Genomic DNA, 20,783 nt, shown 5'->3' on the forward strand with positions numbered 1-20,783 from the left:
AGATAGTCACACAGTTTGTGATGAATGACAGGCTGCTTCTTCATGCAAAATAGATTTGGGGTTTAAAATTAAATGAAGTTGCTTTAATTTAGAGGTTTAATGAAGGCGGCTCATAAGTGACCCTTAAGACCAGGGTCGTATACAGAATGTGTGGACAACACGAGGTTAAAGAGGAAAAAAGTACACAGTGACATGTTGCACAGTTAACTTACCAACAGGTGTCCTGGCAGTGACAAAGTCAGTCTTCTTGCTTGGTTTGCCCTGACCAGCACGGTTGATGGCAGACACTCGGAATGTGTACTCCAGGCCTTCAATAAGGCTGGCGCAGGGGTACTCGGTAGTACGAACAACGGTGTCGTTGGCCTTGACCCACAGCAAGCTGTTCCTCTCTTTACGCTCAATGTAATAGCCAGTGATGGGACTGCCACCGTCGCTCTCGGGTTTGTCCCAGGCCACAAACATACAGTCCTTGTTGGTCTTGTTGATGCGACAGTTGAGGGGTTCACCAGGGACCTCTGTTCATAGCAACAGATTTAACATAGTAAAATGAGGACACAGGATCAAGCCTGTTTCTGTATTGACATTAGAGCATATTATCTGATGAACATAACAGAAAATAAACATGCAACAGTCTAATAAATCTGGAGTCTATTCCCATTAGAGGAACAATTACAAATAATTCTGTCAAACACACCGAAGGGGAACTTGGCAACCATCCTGTCAGACTGTACGGCGTCTGAGATTCCGAAGCGGTTCTCTGCACGGATGCGGAAGATGTACTCCTTCCCAGGGATGAGCTTGCCAAGCCTGCAGCCTGTCTTTCCACAAGAAGAGAGAGCAGTGACCCAGTCGCCCCGGCTCACATCACACTTCTCTACTACATAGTTGGTGATGTTGCTGCCGCCGTCCTCCAGGGGTTTATTCCAGGATAGAGAGCAGGCGTCAGAGTCAATGTCACTGATTTCAACTGGACCCTCAGGAGGACCAGGGATGTCTGAAACACACAGAGATGACCAATGTTCAGTCAAGCTTAAACATCAGCCCTTCCTACACCACCTAAAAGCATTATTTCATTTCATCCCGTTTTCTTGATTATATTTGTTGAGTCCATACTTTGCTTTCCAGTTTTACATCTAAATTCATATGTCATTCACACAATGTAGTCATTATTTTTAGGAATTAAAAGAACACAGACCTCTGATGATGATGTTCAGGGCTTGTTCCGTCTTAGCAGAACTGTTCTCCGCTACCAGACTGTACTCCCCACTGTCAGTCCTGGAAACATCCTTGATGATCAGCACACACAGGTTACCAGACTTGTGGACAGCCAGACGGCTAGATGGCACCACAGCATCCTTGCCCCGCATCCATTTGCAGGACGGAGATGGTTTTCCAGAGACCACGGCCTCCACCCTGAGCTTGGCTCCAGCTCTGGCACCCACAGTCTCCGGCATAACAATCTTTGGAGGCACTGTAGATAGGAAAGAAGATTATCTATAAGCTTTGAGAGGTGATGAAGTTTAACAGAACTGATCTATCTGTGTTTTCATTTAAGTCAATAATCTGATTGGTTGTCTAAAGAGAACTTACACATCTGCTCCTTGATCTCACATGGCTCTCTGGTCTCGGTGAACAAGCTGCATCCCATGACGTTCTTGGCTGCCACTCTGAACTTGTACCTCTTACCCTCCTTGAGTCCACTGATGGCAATGCTTAGACCCTTTACTGTGGTGTAGGCATTCCACACCTCCTTCTCAGGCTCTGCCTCGTCTTCCTCCTCCACCACTGGCTCTGGAGCAGGAGGAGGTGGTTCCTCTCCCTCAGGAACCTTTTGCAATTCAGGGGTATTGATCATATTTATTATCACCAATCAACAATTTGAAAATTCAAGGTTTACACAGTAGTGAGTGTGATAATGGACTGTAATACTACATGTCCATGTTGTATGTATGTATGTACATGTATGTCCATGTTATGGGTTTATTGTCCTTTATTGAAGTCAGTACATTGGAGCTTATTTAGTGTTTTGACTTGAGTTTTTCATTTTTGCAATTAAAACAAGGCAATAATGTACCTTGTAAGAAGGCTTATGTAAGATAACCTGAAAAACGGAGGGTTGTTGACATTTTCTTTCCAAGCATTGTCTCATAACTAACCTCCACAGGTGCCGGAGCCTCAGGAGGAGGTTTGACCTCCACGTACTCAATCACATATCCATCGATCTTGGCTCCTCCGTCTCTCATGGGTTTCACCCAGCCCACTGTGGCACTGTTCTTGGTAATCTCCAACACCTCAATCTTCTCACAAGGATCAGGTTTGCCTGAAAATGATCGGTGATGGCAGGTGTTTGGATAAAGTAAGATTCATTCATGCTTCATAAGGTATGCTTGATGTGTAGCGGGGTGGATGGGAATGATACTTACTGACAGGATCAGATGCCAAGTAGGAGGTAGGTGATACCCTGGGTACTCCAGGACCATACTGATTGACAGCTTTGACTCTGAAGTAGTACTCAGTGCCTGGCATCAGCCCACTGATCTTGAATGGAATCTTGTCCTTCTCAATCTCAGCTTTGACAGTTGCCCAAGTCTTACGGTCAATTTCACGCTTCTCGAGGATATAGTGAGTGACCTCGCTTCCACCGTCGTTTTCTGGAGGGTTCCATGACAACACTGCAGATGTCTGTTTAATGTCTGTAGCCTCCATGTTCATCACAGGCCCTGGGGTGTCTATTGGGAACAATAGATTTGTACTTTCTAAAACAGTTTAACATTCATCATGAACTTAAACACAGTTATACCTTTAATGCCATTCACAGGTCCTACATTATTCTGAAAAGAATGCTTGATCTGGTCTTCCACCCCTTGATTTAAAGCTTTATTAATACATTTTCAATGTGTGCCACTGTTTTATCTTTTTTTTTTTTTTTTCTCCCCAACTGTACCCGGTAAATTACCCCACTCTTCCGAACCATCCTGGTCTCTGCTCCACCCCCTCTGGTGATCCAGGGAGGGCTGCAGACTACCACATGCCTCCTCCCATATACTATGTGGAGTCACCAGCCGCTTCTTTTCACCTGACAGTGTGGCGTTTCACCAGGGGGACGTAGCGCGTGGGAGGATCACGCTATTCCCCCCAGTTCCCCCTCCCCCCTGAACAGGTGCCCTGACTGACCAGGAGGCGCTAGTGCAGCGACCAGGACACACACCCACATCCGGTTTCCCATCCACAGACACGGCCAATTGTGTCTGTAGGGACACCCGACCAATCCGGAGGTAACACGGGGATTCGAACCGAAGATCCCCGTGTTGGTAGGCGACGGAATAGACCGCTACGCCACCCGGATGCCCCCACACTATTTTATCTTTAACTAAAGACCCTGAGAGCAGGATAAACGGTTCAGATAATGGATGGAATGGGGATAAAGTCCAAAGAAGCATGACAATGATCCCGAGTACACAACTGGGAATGGGGAGAAAGATTTTCATTAAAGACTCCCTCCGATGAAAATCGAGTTTTTAGCCTTGTTAACATGTCCATGAGGTGACAGGTTAATGTAACAAGACATATCAGGAGCAGGATAAGCAGTCAATGCTATGGTGGAGCATATCTGCTTTGATACTGCAGTGTACCAAGGACAGGCTCAAAAAACGCATCTTATATCTTAAAATTTGATTGGAAGAGGTCTGTAAGCAGGATTAATGTATAGTAAATCCTACTTGTTATGAGGATAGTTAAATACCTATAAACTGGAACATACCCAGAACCTTGACGTTGACAAATACAGCTTTCTCGCCAGCAACACTCTGCAGTGTCAAGCAGTATTTTCCAGAGTCATCACGGGTGCTGTCAGGAATGACCAGGAAAGTCATGGTGTCAATGATGTCCACATGCCCCTTTCTGACCACGTTGTCAATACCCATCCTCCTCCAGGTGACCTTGGGAGGTGGCCTGCCTCTGATGGTGGCACAGAGTCTGATGGGACAGCCAGCTCTCACAGTCAGGCCCTGTTTTAGGTTGGCATCCAGATCAATCTCTGGAGCCTCTGTCATTTGGGAAAAAAATATCGGATATCAGGTTGCTGGTCCAATTGGGCTTAAGTTTAAAATTCATGTCTGAATGGCATTATAATAGCCGTAACACTGTGCTTAGATGTAAAACCAAAAAACATCAGAAACATTTAATCCAACAAAATCATATTTAAATACTTTTTTGATCTTGACAGTAATATGGCTCTACTCTTATTTAGTTCTTACCTAGGATCTCCTTGGGCATCACAGCTCCTTCCAGATCGCAGGGCAGACTCATGCCCACCTGGTTCTGAGCTGACACCCTGAATTCATACTCCAGCTTCTCATCCAGACTGGTGACGGTGAACTCACACACTACCAACTGAGCTGCTACATTACACCTCTTCCAGCCATCATCTCCTTTCTTGGCAGTTCCCTTCACCCTCATCTCCACCACATAACCAATGAGAGGGGCACCACCATAAGACACAGGCTTTGTCCAGCCAAGGGTTACAGTGGACTTGGTGCTGTCCAATACCTTCATGTTGGTAGGAGGTGCAGGCGGTTCTGGAAAAAATACAACAGTTTGTGAAAAAAGAGCAATATATTTTGTAATAATTATACATCCACAAAATGTAGCTGCTATCAGAATCAGATTCTGATGAGACACAGATATGATTAGTTTGTTATTTTGTTATACAACTTACAATGCCATGTTTTGTATCATACTACACACAATGTGAGATATAGTGTGAATGAAAGATTGGCTGCTTACCAACTGCATCCTTGGCAGTAATAGTACGTGAGGGTTTGCTTGGGGTGCCAACTCCAATTTCATTGACAGCCTTGACTCTGTACTGGTAGTCATGGAGGGGAAGGAGTCCTGTAACAGTCAAACGTGTTCCAGGGATTGGATCCTTGTTGACGGGTGACCACCTGACAGCATGCTCCTCCCTCTTTTCTAGAAGGTAGCCTGTGATTGGCTTTCCGCCATCTTTCTCGGGTTGTGACCACTGCACAGCCATCTCCTCCTTGGCAATCTTTGTGACCTCAGGTGGCTCAGGAGCGTCAGGTGCACTGAACTGGGTGCCGGCAATAATGGGTTCACTCTGCACTGCAGGGCCTGGGCCCATCTTATTCTCAGCGCGGACTCTGAAAGTATACTCATTGCCCTCAATAAGGCGAGTGACATTAGCTTTGTTGGTGATTACAGCATTGGAGTGGACAGACCAAACTTCTCTCTTGGTCTCACATTTCTCAATGATGTAGTTGTAGATTTCACAGCCACCATCATCCTCAGGGACCTCCCAGGAGAGGTGGCATCTGTCAGTGGTAATGCCGGACAACTTAAGATCCCTGATAGGACCAGGTCTGTCAAGCACGTTGACCTTAGCATGAGCAGAGCAGGTTCCTGCATTGTTAGTGGCAGTAATAACATATTTACCACTGTCAGTGCGCCTGGCGCCTGTAACCACCAATTTGGAGAAGTCAGTGCCAGCTTCAATCTGAGTCCTAGGGCCTCTCCTGATCTCATCTGTGCGGTCATCCTTTGTCCATTTGAATTCAGGCTGGGGCTTGCCCTTGATAGTTGCCTCAATAGGGATGACGTCTCCCGCCTTGACCACCAGTGTGCCGTCCAATTTTATCTTTATCTCAGGTACTACAAGCTGTTCTTTAACCAGGACTTCTGCTGTGGTCACCCAGTTGCTCTCTCCTCCCTCATTCTTAGTCTGGACTCTGAACTGGTAGATTTGGTTCTCAATGCACCTGTCAGCCATAAAGTAAGTCTCCTTGATCGCTCCCTTGTGCAGCCTCTCCCATTCTTCAGCCTCCTTGGGCTTCTTCTCAATGTGATAACTTAGGTTACGGCTACCGCCATCATAGTCTGGCTTCTTCCACTTAAGGAAGCAGAAGGTCTTGCCAATCTCAGAGATATGGAAGTCAGTGGGTTCACCTGGCTTCTCAACTGGATCAACAGCCAGCACAGCTGTCTTGGTCTCAGTGGTTGGACCGGCACCAATCTTGTTCTCTGCACTCACGCGGAAGAAGTATTCACAGCCCTGTGTGAGAGGGGCCTTCAATAGACGCTTAGTGCAGTCATTAGAGACCACAGTCCATCCTCTCTGGCTGGGCTGACGGCACTCAATGATGTACTGAGTGATCTCAGTGCCACCGTTGTCCTCAGGGTTCTCCCAGGACACCATGCAGGAGTTCTTGGTCACATAAGCAACCTTCAAGTTCTGACAAGGTCCTGGTGTATCCAGTACATTGACCAGGATAGTAGCCTGTGCCTGTCCACTACTGTTCTTGGCAACAATGGCATACTTGCCATAGTCTGATCTGACAGCATCATTAATAACCAGCTCACACACAGGGTAGTTATTGTTCATCTCCGTGCGCTTGTCTCTGCCCAGGGCTCTGGCATCCTTGGTCCATGTGATTTCTGGGTCAGGTCTACCTTTCACCCTGGTGACCAGGCTGATGATCTGGCCTGCCCTGATGGTCAGGGAGTCACGGCATGACACATCAACAACAATCTCTGGGGGCACTAAGATGTCCTTGGCCAGGACAGTCTCTGTCAACTCCCTGGGTTCACTGTCTCCAATCTTGTTGGTGGCTCTGATGCGGAATCTGTATTCCATTCCCTCAATCAGGCCTGGCACTCTGTAGGCATACGTCTTGATCAGGTCTTTGTTGATTCTATCCCACTGGGCACTGCCTGACTTCTGGGCCTCAACCACATAGCCAAGGATGGGGCTGCCTCCATCTCTGGTTGGTTTGGTCCAGCAGATGTCAGCATAGGACTTGCTCCAGTCTTTCAATTTGGGATTGCCTGGGGGTCCTGGCTTGGTGAGGGCACGGGTGGCTTTGACAGGGTCAGAGATGGGAGAAGGCTCACTGATACCAGCAATGTTTTCTGCAAACACTCTGAACTCATAAGTGTTGCCTTCAAACAGGCCCGAGACTCTGTATCTGAGGTCCAGTACGGGAGTCTTGTTGACACGGATCCACTTGCCAGTCATTTCTCTTCGCTCAATCACATAACCACTGATGGGGCTGCCTCCGTCATAGTCAGGCAGAGTCCACTGCACAGTCACAGCATTCTCGGTGATATCAGAGCACTCTGGCAAGCCTGGAGGACCGGGAGGGTTGAACATGTGCTTAGCAATAGTGGGAGGACTCTCGAGTCCAGCTCCAATACCAATCTTGTTCTCAGCACGGACACGGACAATGTACTCGCGACCCTTCTCCAGCCTGGACACCTTGGCCTTAGTGCTGGTGCCACTGGAGCGGACAACAGACCAGGGCTCCCATGGCTTCTTAACATCCTTTTTCTCAACCACGTAGTTTGTGATGGGAGTGCCGCCGTCATCCTTGGGCGCCCTCCACTGGATTATCATGTGGTCGGGGGCAACCTCCATGATATTGACAGGTCCAATAGGTGCACCAGGGACATCTAACACCGTGACGTGTAGAGCAACCGTCTTGCTGCCAGCTGGGTTAGACACAGTGAGAATGTACTCTCCAGTGTCTCCTCTCACAGACTGAGGGATGCTGAGGATGGTGGAGGATCCAGCAGACTCAATGTTATACCGACCCTCTGACATGATCTCCTTGTCATCACTCATCCACTTGGCAGTAGGAATGGGAATGCCTGTCATCTTGGCTGGGAGGACAATGGGATTGCCAGCTTTGACCACAAGACCCTCAATGAGCTTCACATCAACTTCAATAACCGGTGGCACTAGAAAGAACACATTAGGAATATACGTAAAGAATTTGTGCAGACATGAATGTATTTAAGAAAGAGAACTTTTTTTTCATGTTTTAAATGATGCTGCATATAGCATAAAAAACATCTTTGAAGATATTGAACAGAAAAATGGTATAACACAACCACAGAACGTTGAATCAGTTCATCTGGACACATTTATTGACAGATACGTTTCATCATCACCTAAGTGACCACTTCAGTCTCAACTGACTGCAGGTGTCCCCACCCTTATAAACAATACAGTGGTATAACGATGGAAAAAAACGACCAGTTTCATATGCAAATATGATCAGTTTCATATGCAAATTGCCATGGCCATTAACTAGAGTTACATGGCCATGTGTACTATTCACAGAGAACTGGGGAATACGGTCACAGCATTGTTAAGATGGTGACAGATGTACTCTTAGAACACCCCCCCCCCCCCGTTCAGGGATGGTCGGTCCCTCTTCCCATAGATGGCTTCTTTGACTCCCTGTTCAAACCAGCATTCCTCCCTATCAAGGACGTGCACATCCTCATTGCTGAAAGAGTGGCCACTGGCCTGTAGATGGTGTAGACTGTGGAGTCCTGGTCTGTAGATGGTGTAGACTGTGGAGTCCTGGCCTGTAGATGGTGTAGACTGTGGAGCCCTGGCTTGTAGATTGTGTAGACTGTGGAGTCCTGGTCTGACGTGTTAGCTCTCCTGTGTTGTGCCATCCTCTTGGCCAGAGTCTGTTTGGTTTCCCCAATGTACAAGTCACGGCAATCCTCCTGGCACTTACCACCGTACACCATATTGCTCTGTTTGTGCCGGGGGACCTGATCTTTGGGGTGGACCAGCTTCTGGTGCAGCGTGTTTTGGGGTTTGAAAGCAACTGAGACGCGGTGTTTGGAAAATACACGTCTCAACTGTTCCAAAAGTCCCACCACATACAGAATCACCGCTGGTTTACGCTTAGACAGCTGTTGTCCTTCTCCTGTCTTCTATCAGCTGGTGCACTGTTTGGGGTCTTCCTGGCTTTGACAAACGCCCAGTTAGGATAACCACACTTAACCAGGGCCTGTCTAATGTAGGATTTCTCCTCTTCCCCGGCCACTGTGTTGGTGGAACATTGTCAGCTTGGTGGTACAGCATCCTGATGACTCCTAGTTTATGCTCCAGTGGATGACGAGAGTCAAACCGTAAGTACTGATCAGGATGTGTTGGTTTACAGTAAACATTGACAATCAAATGTGCTCCAACACCAACTGCAATTTCACAGTATAAGAAGGCTGACCTGTCATGTTCCACATCCTCCCTGGTGAACTTTCACTTTCCACTCTTTCAAGGATGAGGATGTGCACGTCCTTGATAAGGAGGAAAGTTGGTTTGAACAGGGAGTCAAAGAGGCCATCTATGTGAAGAGGGAACGGACATCCCTGAACCGAGGGGGTCTAAGAGTACATCTGTCACCATCTTACAATGCCATGATAAGTACACATGGCCATTGTAAGTCTAGTTAATGGTCACGGCAATTTGCATATGAAACTGGTCATTGGTTTGGGTCGTTATGCCACTGTATTGTTTACAAGGGTGGGGATACCTGCAGTCACTGTATTGTTTATAAGGGTGGGGTACCTGCAGTCACTGTATTGTTTATAAGGGTGGGGTACCTGCAGTCACTGTATTGTTTATAAGGGTGGGGGTACCTGCAGTCACTGTATTGTTTATAAGGGTGGGGGTACCTGCAGTCACTGTATTGTTTATAAGGGTGGGGTACCTGCAGTCACTGTATTGTTTATAAGGGTGGGGGTACCTGCAGTCACTGTATTGTTTATAAGGGTGGGGATACCTGCAGTCAGTGGAGATTGAAGAGGTCACTTATGCTCCTTTTCCACTACATGGTACCGGCTCGACTCAACTCAATTCTACTCGCTTTTTTTTGTTTTCCACTGGGCAAAAGTTAGGGATAGTAACTGGTACCAGGTATTTTTTTTTGGTACCCCCTCCGTTGAGGTTCCGAGTGAGCTGAGCCCATACTAAAAGGTGACAGGAAAATACCACTATAAATAAATAAATAAATAAAATACAAATATTTAAATATAAATAAAATCTTTAAAAAAACAAAACTAGTCAACACGCCCACAAATGACCAGCGGGGCTGCCCCGTGAGGGGGTACTATCTGCAGTGGAAAACAAGATCCCAAAAATACAAAGGAATTGAATCGAGTGCAACTGGACTTGGTATATATCCGTGAAGACGTTTCGCCTCTCATCCAAGAGGCTTCCTCAGTTCGTGCCTTTCTAACTAGACCAAGCTAGTCTGACTGGCTGGTGATGAAACTCAGATATTTATCCTCTTTGGAGTCGTTATCAGAGCTGTTGATGTCCATGGCTCTGTGTGTTCCGATGTTTAGCAACGCCCGTCGTTATCAGAGGTATTGCTGTGCATGGCTCTTTGTGATCCGATATTAAGCAGCGACGGTCGTTGGGGGTGTTAGTTTCGACTTCGTTAGTGCTCCATTCAGTGTTATCCTCTTTGGTCATGAGTCGTGAGTCGTTGGAGCTGTTAGTTGTTCTTGGAGGCTAGGCTTCTTGAGTCTACTGGGTAGAGATGAAAGGACGGCATTGTAAGTGGGAGATAGGTGGTGTCGCAGACCTCCTCCTCTGTTGAGGGATGGTTTTTCCAGGAGACTCAAGTAGCTTAGCCTCCAAGAACAACAGTCGGTCACTAACAGCTCCAACGACTCATGACCACTGAATGGAGCACTAACGAAGTCGAAACTAACACCCCCAACGACTGTCGCTGCTTAACATCGGATCACAAAGAGCCACGCACATCAATACCTCTGATAACGACGGGCGTGGCTAAACATCGGAACACAATCAGAGAAGGAGGTCTTAGCCAAAGGACTGAACTTCGCCATGACACCCAAACAACTACCTATAGTTGACCTCATCACATCCACAGAGTGAGCCATAAGGAAAAACAAGCTAACGGAAACCGAGGCGGAACAGCTTAGGTTAAAGGTATCAGCAGCTCTGTCCAATGCAAAACTCCCTTCTTCCAACCTAACCATGGAGGAAAGGAAAGCCGTGACAGCCCTGAGCAAGGATGAAAACATCACTATCCTTCCAGCAGATAAGGGGAGATGCACGGTTATCCTCAACACAACAGACTACCACGCCAACATCACGTCATTACTCAGAGAAACCGACACCTATGAACCTCTGAGACGCGATCCTACTAGTGGTTACAAGAGGAGAATAATAGAGTACCTACAGAAACTACAGAAAGGAGGAACCATTGATCGGATACAATACCACCGTCTCTACCCACAAGATAACATTCCATGCATATATGGACTCCCTAAGATCCATAAAGATGGAACCCCCCTCAGGCCCATCGTCAGCAGCATAAACTCGGTCACGTACAACATTGCCAAACATATAGCCAACATCTTGACCCCTTTAGTGGACGAAACACCTCACCATATCCAAAACTCCATTGACTTTGTGGACAAGGTCCAAGGCGTAAAACTGGAACCAGATGGAACCATGGTATCCTACGACGTGACCTCGTTATTCACCTGCATCCCAACCATGGAGGCTTTGGAAACTGTGAGGCAACATTTGCTATGGGATGACACCCTCCACAATAGGACCAACCTCAGCCCAGACCAGATTTGCCAACTCAACTACTGGACCTTTGCTTGAACACTACATATTTCCAATTCAGGGGCCAGTTTTACAGACAGAAACACGGCTGTGCAATGGGCTCACCGGTATCTCCCATTGTGGCCAACTTATATATGGAAGAGGTAGAACACAGGGCCCTGAACTCCTTCAGAGGAACACCTCCGAGCCACTGGTTCAGATATGTGGACGACACATGGGTCAAAATCCAAACACAAGAGGTGCAAGCATTTACCAAACACATCAACTCAGTGGACAAGAACATTAAGTTCACAAGGGAAGACGTAAAGAACAACAGTTTGCCCTTCTTGGACTGTGACGTCCACATTGGGGAAGACCTGAGCCTCCACATTGGGGTTTACAGGAAACCTACACACACAGACCAATATCTACTTTTCGACTCACACCACCCGCTGGAACACAAACTGAGCATCATCAGAACTCTGCAACACAGAGCTGACAATGTGCCCAGCAGCACTCAGGCCCAATGAGAAGAACACAAACACCTGAGGGGAGCTTTAAAAACCTGCAGCTACCCCAGTTGGACCTTTGTGAAAACTGCAACACGTCCCAAAAAGACCAACCGGGTGAGTGACGAGGAGAAAAGGAACAGAAGGAATAGCACAGTCATCCTGTATGTTTCTGGGGTCTCCGAGAAACTCAGGAGAATTTTCAACAAAAATCGCATCCCGGTATACTTCAAACCCAGCAACACACTCCGACAAAGACTGGTTCATCCCAAAGACCGTGTACCACACACCCGGAAAAGCAGTCTGGTGTATGCTGTACAATGCAATGAGGATTGCACTGACCTATACATAGGAGAAAACAAACAACCACTACACAAATGCATGAAGGCCACACTCCTCAGGACAAGACTCAGCAGTCTATCTACACCTAAAGGAGAAGACACACTCCTTCCAGGACAGCAACGTACACATTTTGGACAGAGACGATAGATGGTTTGAAAGAGGGGTGAAGGAAGCCATCTATGAGAAACTGGAAAAACCATCCCTCAACAGAGGAGGAGGTCTGTGACACCACCTATCTCCCACTTACAATGCCGTCCTTTCATCTCTACCCAGGAGACTCAAGAAGCCTAGCCTCCAAGAACAACAGTCGCTCACTAACGGCTCCAACGACTCTCATGACTACTGAATAATGAAGTCGAAACTAACACCCCCAACGACCGTCGCTGCTAAACAAATGCATATCAATAGCTCCGATAACGACGGGCCCGGCTGGACATCGGAGCACAGGAGGGCCACGCATATCAACAGCTCTGATAACGACGGGCGCGGCCAAACATCGGTACACAAAAGAGCCACTCATATCTATGGCTCTGTTAGTGACGAGCGTTGGTAAACATCGGGACACAAAGAGCCATGGACATCTATAGTTCTGACAACGACTCCTAGAGGATAAATTCTGAGTCTCATCACCAGCCAGTCAGACTAGCTTGGTCTAGTCAGAAAGGCCCGAACTGAGGAAGCCTCTTGGATGAGAGGCGAAACGTCTTCACGGATATATACCAAGTCCAGTTGCACTTGATTCAACTCCTTTGGATAACCATGACCTGGATGAATGAGAACATTCACAGGCAAGATCCCAAAAAGTAAAGCGAGTAGAATCGAATACAGCAGAGTCGAGTTGAACCAGTACCATGCAGTGGAAAAGGGGCATAAGATGAGTGATGAAACGTATCTGTCAATAAACGTTGTGTTCAGATGACCTGATTCACCGTCCTGTGATCTTCTTACCTGGACTACTGAGCATGCATCAAGATGGTATAACACAACTGAATGTTCTTAAATTACATGCTCACTTGATAATAATATGTCAATCACTTTAGGAAAAAAAATGTCAAAGTAAACTGCTGCAATAATAAAGTGAATTTGTCTCATGTGCCTTACGTGTTTTCTCCTGACAAGAGACCGGCACACTGGTATCAGGACGGCTCACGCCAATGGCATTCTGGGCCTTGACTCTGAAGCGGTAGGTCTTGCCCTCCATCAGGTTGCTCACATGACAGTGGTTGTTGCTTACAGTCTTGAAGGTGACCCAGTCAGTCTGGCCATCTTCCTGGTGTTCAACGATGAAGCCAGTGATCTCACTTCCTCCAGTGCGATCGGGCCACTCCCATTCCAGCCACACCTCAGTCTTGTCAGCATCAGTGTGGTGCAGGTTCTTGGGTGGACCAGGAGGATCTGAAAGTTGAGTGGAAAGAAGTTTATTTGGTAGCTATAAATACTGGCATTTAATCGTGTCTCTGTTTCTCACTATTATTTTTTGTCATAGTGACATTATCTAGATAATACAGTAGGATAGTATATCTAGATAACACAGCAGGATAGTATATCTAGATAATATAGCAGGATAGTATATCAGATAATATAGTAGGATAGTATATCAGAAAATATAGTGGGATAGTATATCAGATAATATAGTAGGATAGTATATCAGATAATACAGTAGGATAGTTATCAGTATTGAGTAGAAGGTGTTGACATCTCCATGGTCACTCACAGAGAGGATCCACAGCCTTGATAGGTGTCTTGGTTGTCACGTAGTCACTCCTGCCAAACTGGTTCTCAGCAGCCACTCTGAAGAGGTACTGGATGCCTTCCATAAGGTACATGGCCATCAGACTTGGCTTCTTATTGGCTGCAGAGACAGGCACCCAGTTCTCAGCAGCCACGTCCTTCTTCTCCACCACATAGTGGGAGATCACAGCACCTCCATTGTCCTCAGGGGCTTTCCATGTGAGGTAGGCAGACTCACTGGTCACCTCAGTGATAACCAGGTCTCTGGGAGGAGAGGGCTTGTCTGATGGAAACAGGTTCCATAGGTTAGACAAAACATTATATCAAGGAAAATAAAAACCTGCATATCATTGTGTTTACTTCACTTTTGATTTGGGAGGTGGGTTTTGTTCAAAACGTAACTATTTAAAACAAGTTTCAAAACTTAAACAAAAATGAATATCCAATTGTGAATCAATGGTTTTCTGTATAAATTTTGAGACGAAGGTTAATGACCCCAGCTTTCAAATCACATTGAGACTGCATCACAACTTCACAGTGCATATAGCCTATTACTATGGTAACTCCTGGGTGACTGTAGTGTGATATATTTATATAGGATATATTTATGCCAGTGGCGGCTTCACTCACTCAGGACGAGGACTGCGACGGTAGCGGATTTCTTCCCGGCCGCGTTCTCTGCAGTGATAGTATAGTTGCCAGAGTCAGGACGGACACACTTGGGGATGAAGAGTTTGCTGCCACCGGTGGTGACAGCGATGGTGGCGTGGGATGGGGCGTCTCCATCATTCTTCTTCCAGCTGACAGTAGGAGTTGGCACACCCCTGATTGTAGCGCTCAGGGTGATGTCCGTGCCCAGCATGGCCAGGTGGTCACGGGACATGTTGGCGTCCAGCAGCAGCTCAGGCTCCTCTGTATGGAGAAACATGAATCCTACCGTCAAGGCAGTTCTATAAAATGTACTTAATATTACATAGGCTGAAATGTTATTGTGTTTAATAATCATTAACTCATTAGAAGAAATGGAATTTATTAGATAAAATGTAGATGATAATGCATCAATTTGCATTACAATACATTCTAGCATTTATTTTATGTCAAAGTCAATACAATTTAAGCTATTTCTAAATGATAACCTGTCCAACTCTTACCCAGTCTGTCATGGACTTTGATGTTTTCCTTGACATAGGCAGGCTCAGATTTGCCTGCTGCATTGACAGTATAGATCCTGAAGGTATATTCCTGTCCATCAGTCAGACCTGTCACAACATAGTGGAGGTCAGGGCACTGCTCTGGAGACTCATTAGCCTGCATCCAATCCACAGCGCCGGGCTTCTGGTACTCAACCAGATAACCAAAGATCTTGCCCTTGCCATCATGGCGAGGCATCTGCCACTTCAAACTGACTGTGTCCTTGGTCTTGTCGTAGGCCTCAGGGGTGACTGGAGGACTTGGAGGCACTGAGAAGAGCACACCGGGGAATGTTGTTTAAAACACAAATTATACAGCTCCATCTCTCATTTTGACCAAGAACGAAATGTTGCAAATTATTTATGAAAGTTTACGTGTTTTGGAAAAGAGCATATGGAGTGTTTATTTAATAATTGAACATATGTGGAATTATTGCAATATAATTAACAGGAATGAAATACCCTAAACAGGAAAGGTGACTCCTTGGTAACAGACTCACCAATAGGATCTTTGGCCAGAATAGGTTTGGATGGGACACTGGGATCTCCGGTTCCGAGCTCATTCTCAGCCATCACCCTAAACTCGTACTCGCAACCTTCAATTAGGTCCTGGACTCTGAACTGGGTGGCTGGGTACAGTGGGTCTCTGGTTGCACGGGACCACCTCTTAGCAGAAACCTCCTTCTTCTCCAGGATGTAGTTGGTAATGGGTTTGCCTCCATCACGGGGTCTATTCCACAACACTAGGGCGTTAGTGGCGTAGACCTCTCTGACACTTGGCATTTCAGGGGCCTCTGGTACTCCTAGTGAGGAAACGTGGCATTAGGAAGAACACATCAGCAGAAGTATTTCTTACATACCCAGAGTTAGCATGGTTAAGAGGTAACACAACTGTGGTGCAGCAGACTGAATTGCTAGAGGTTCGGTTTAAAACCCAGTTTGAAATCCATTGTTGCCTCTGGCACAAGGTTGTTCAGGGGTGGGACATTGTGAGAACAGGGAATCAGACATGCCAAATTGGGTCAAAAAGGGGAAGAAATAATAATAAAAAAAACTAAAAGTGAGTAAATAATAGTAAAAGATGAAATTAGATGAGATTCATCTGACAGAGAACATACTGAATACCTAAATACATGAGCAACCAAAGTAATTTTTCTAAATATTTGAAGATGTAAGTAGTAAGTAGAACATACGGAAGAGATCCTTGGCTCTCATCTCCTCTGACTCCAGGGGATCACTGATACCGTACATGTTCTCAGCAGAGATCCTCATGATGTACTCCCTGCCCTCTATCAGCTTTGGAATCTGGAGGACAAAAAAACAATACAAACATTCTGATATGTTTCTAATTCATTCGTATGTGTGTGCACTAAGCATAAATCCAGTTTGCAGACCATTAACTTTTAGACAACATGTGGCCGACACAACAGCTAGCCTGAAAACAGCCTACACCTTATAGACCCACCTTGCATGTAGTCTTGGTGGAGGCTGAAGTGACAGTGGTCCACATATCCCTGTTGGTGTCTCTCTTCTCGATGATATAATTGGAGATCTCAGTTCCTCCACTGTCAAGAGGAGGTTTCCAGGAGATCACCATGTACTGCCTGTGCACCTCCTCAAACACCACAGGACCCACAGGAGGAGAAGGGCGGTCTGTCGGGAAAAAAACAATTGAAATTTTGATTTTAACTTCATAATCCTGAAATTTTCTGCTCAAATCAGATGTTTATAGAAAGCATAGGTTAAGTTTAAAATCATCACCAACGTAGTGTATGTCAGCAGCTCAAAGAATCAGTTCATCATTGATATGTTTCATTACTCAACTGAGTGAAGTGACCTCTTCAGTCAGTTCAGACTGAAGAGGTCATTTAGATGAGTGACGAAACTCATCTGTCAATAAATGTTGTGTCCAGATGAACTGATTCAACCTTCTTTGATTTTCTTAGCTGGACTATTGAGCATGCAGCAAGACATGTATGTCAGCAAGGATGGATCAGAAATTCTGTATGTTCTACTTGGATTATGAGCAAGGCTTGGGTCTACCATGTTCTACTGGATCACATACCGACAACAGTCACGTTACAGACGCCCTTCCTGGATCCCGTGCTGTTCTCTACCACCACTATGTATTTCCCACTGTGCTCACGCTTGGCCTTCATCAGACCCAGGGACATGGTGGTCAGAGTGTTCTTAAACATAATATGCTGGTCAGCCTTCAGCTCCTCCTCGTCCCTGTGCCACACGATGGAGGGAGATGGCTTGCCAGTGTAGCGGCCCTGTAGTAGGCAACTCTCACCCACACGGATGATAATCTTATCACGGAAGTCCAGTTCAATTGTTGGGGGCGCTGGCAAACAGAAAAGGAGGTTAAAGTCAGCTTAGTCATAACAAGAGGACCATTTAAATTCAACATCTAACTAGAAATGAACCAGTTACAAACACTTACCCAGTTCATCTTTGCAGGTAATGGGCTTGGTGGAGAAGGAGGGCTTGCTGGGTCCGATCTCATTGACTGCCATGACCCTGAACTCATAGGTGTCTCCCTCCCTTAGACCGTCATATGTGTACCTCCTCTCCATAAGCTTCTCCTTGGTCAGTCTGGTGAATTTGTCCTTTCCGATCATTCGAGCCTCCAGGATGTACATGGTGACCTCGGCGCCACCATCATATTTGGGTGGCTTCCAGGTGACGCTGATGTAGTCTTTGGTAACTGCAGTGACCTCCAGGTCTTCAGGACGGTCTGGAACAGCTAGGGGATGATAGACAGATCATGGTTATTCATCTGATGCCACTAATTCAGATTCTTGTAGTTCATATTTTTAAATTGTATGTTTATAACAAGATCAAACCTGTCTCAGACACGTATCTACACACAATCCTTCTTTTAACAATATCCTACGGTCTCCCAATCTGATCCCCCACCACAAAGGAAACCATTGAACCAATAGCAAGACTCTAAAATAAAGTAATATGACCCATGGCAATCTTCCCCCTTGGACTCACCCCTGCACTGCACTTTCACACTCCAATGCCCTGACTTTTCAAAACTACACCAATAATCTGGCTTTTAAATTTTACTTTCAGATCCAAAACAATAACTCCCATCCAGCACTTACTGCTCTCCTTCTAGGACACAACACAAAACAAGAACGCATCACTACATCAAGCTCACATGCACTTATTCTAGCACCAGTTTATGAAAACAGCTATGGTCAGAGATAATTTTTTCACACATGCACTAAAATCTGGAATGAAATCCCACATTACATTAGACATGTAGAACATCTTACTACACAAGACATCCTATTCGGTTTTATAAAAAAATGTTTATTCTATAAACTTAGAAAAATTATCTTGCTGCTTGACACTCCCATATCAAGCCATCAGCTGTCATGTGACAGACGTCTACTTTTATCAGAGAGAGAAGCACAGCTTTTGTTTGAGCAGAACAGACTTACTGATAGGATCCTTGATAACAAGCTCAGCAGCTGTCTCAGTGAAGGGTCCCAGGCCGATAGAGTTCTCAGCTGCCACTCTGAAGAAGTATGCCTTGCCTATGGTGAGTCCATGAGCCACAGCACTGTGTCTGTTAATGGTGAAGGACAGGGAGGTCCAGGCCTTACGTTCGGCCTCGCGCTTCTCAATGACATAGTTGGTGATAGCGGAGCCGCCATCGTCTTCAGGGAAAAACCAGTTGAGCTTGCAGGAGTCACTGGTCAGGTTCTGGGCAGTAAAGGGAATACCCACAGGCCCAGGGACATCTAAGAAACAACACAGATGAGTATCAGGTAAATTAGATGGCTTAACTAGATCACCATTTCCATGTCCAATTTGCTTCTAGTTGTTTTTGTGGAAGATATAATTCACATTTACAGACATATACAATCAAGTAACATTAAACCAGATTGTTTGCACCTATGTTTTGGACCAATATTAAAAAAAATTTTTTTTGGGATGGCGTGTCCTTGTGTCCTTTGTCCTTGTGTTAAGGCTGAGAGTGCCGGCATAGCACAAGAACTTCACTGTATTCTAATACACGACAATAAAGTTGAATTGACGTTAGGATTTTCTTCTGCAGTGTAGTGTTCATGTTTTCTTCTTCAATGGATATCAAACAGCAAGCAAGAAGGAATAACTTACTCAGTACTTCCACAGTAATGTTCTTCTTCTTCTCTCCTCCAGCATTCTTGGCAGTTAGAGAGTAAACTCCCTGGTGCCTCCTGGTGCATGGTTTGATGACCAGAGAGGAGCTGATGGCTGTCGTTTCTATCGTGGCCTCCGGGGGCAGAGCTGCTCCATCTCTGTTCCAGGTTACCTCTGGAGCAGGCTGGCCAGACACATAGGCAATAATTCGGATCACTCCTCCAGCATGGACCACCATCCTCTCCTTCACTGAGGCATCCAGGTCCACTTCAGGAGCAACTGCAGGAGGGACAAAGAACAATATTTTATCCATCAGTGAAATGTGAATGGTTAGGTTGACTGATCACAGTCTATGAAAGTATTAGTTTATAAAGTAACAAAACACACAGAGGATCTCAGTGTAGATAAAAATCAGTTATGAGCATCAACCTCCACACCAAAGACCCTATTGTTTAGAGCTTGACATGTATCTGATCTGTTTTCCAGAGCTGTGAGAAGACAGACTCACTGGTTCTGTCGTTGACCTCCAGGGCTTCAGGAATCTCGCCAGGCTCACTGTTTCCAGCAGCATTAAAGGCTGTGACTCTGAACCTGTAGAGTCCTCCAGTCTTTAGATTCGTGATCACAAACCTGGTGCCTCTGATCTCCGTCTCCTTGGCCTGTCAACAAAAAATACACACTAAACAAATGTGCATTTCCTGAAGAACATGCGTGTGACTGCTGCATCTGCAGCTGTTGCTTGGCTGACGTATACATTTAAGTTGAAAATCGATGGTAATAGAATAATGCGTTCACGATATGTGGTGGTGTTTTATTAATGGCCACAGGGTGAAGCAGTTGGTGCCATGCTTCAGTATGTTGTGCACATGCTCACGGAGAAATCGTGTACGACGTTTCATCTTATTAAAGACAACAGAAGTGTAGAAATGTGATTTTATATTGTTACTGTAGCACCCTGTTTGTAGGATTGTATCACATGTGACACACCTGTGCAATGTGGCTGTATGAATGATGTGCAGTCAGGGTGATAATTTAATCAAATAACCATACAACATATCAAAATCTCACTCTAATTACAAGTTTGCTGTGCTATAATGTATTTTTAATGATATTTTATGTCCTTATCCTTTTTAAGTCCTTAAACTTCCAAGAGTGAAACACCGTATAGCGCACAAGCTAACCCACTGTTTCAGCGGGCAGGGTAGACTGCTTTTTTCAGGATGGCCTTTATTGCTGTGAATTTCGGAGTTTGCGCATGCGTACTGCATAGCTTAAGGCGAACTCAGCAGACGAGGCAAGGCACTGCTTATGGCGGGAGTTCGAGTCAATCAGAGCCATCAAGGTGCTAAATTACTGCAACGTCCTAGATATTTGTGCTATTAATAAAGCAAGCTAGCGCATTTGAATTTGAGCAGCTTAGCTACACTTCGGAGCAAAATCGTACGTCTTCAGAGTTTTAATAAA

At 45.7% G+C, this 20,783-nt stretch overlaps 1 protein-coding gene across 1 annotated transcript in view; it reads right to left on the reverse strand.

Moving 5' to 3' along the window:
- The window catches only part of LOC130120436 (titin-like), a 236,549-nt gene that overhangs the window by 63,701 nt on the left and 152,065 nt on the right, over positions 1-20,783 (reverse strand). Inside the window, 21 exon segments of the mRNA XM_056288972.1 lie at positions 213-513; positions 693-994; positions 1,196-1,471; positions 1,591-1,774; positions 2,199-2,320; positions 2,424-2,729; positions 3,761-4,045; positions 4,257-4,577; positions 4,786-7,755; positions 13,357-13,650; positions 13,970-14,269; positions 14,617-14,898; positions 15,138-15,446; positions 15,677-15,979; positions 16,370-16,481; positions 16,642-16,829; positions 17,242-17,523; positions 17,623-17,925; positions 18,635-18,937; positions 19,317-19,598; positions 19,828-19,978. Of these exon segments, the coding sequence (XP_056144947.1) occupies positions 213-513; positions 693-994; positions 1,196-1,471; positions 1,591-1,774; positions 2,199-2,320; positions 2,424-2,729; positions 3,761-4,045; positions 4,257-4,577; positions 4,786-7,755; positions 13,357-13,650; positions 13,970-14,269; positions 14,617-14,898; positions 15,138-15,446; positions 15,677-15,979; positions 16,370-16,481; positions 16,642-16,829; positions 17,242-17,523; positions 17,623-17,925; positions 18,635-18,937; positions 19,317-19,598; positions 19,828-19,978 (8,176 nt within the window).

The sequence above is a fragment of the Lampris incognitus genome, chromosome 11 (genome assembly GCF_029633865.1).
Source record: "Lampris incognitus isolate fLamInc1 chromosome 11, fLamInc1.hap2, whole genome shotgun sequence".
NCBI lineage: Eukaryota > Metazoa > Chordata > Actinopteri > Lampriformes > Lampridae > Lampris > Lampris incognitus.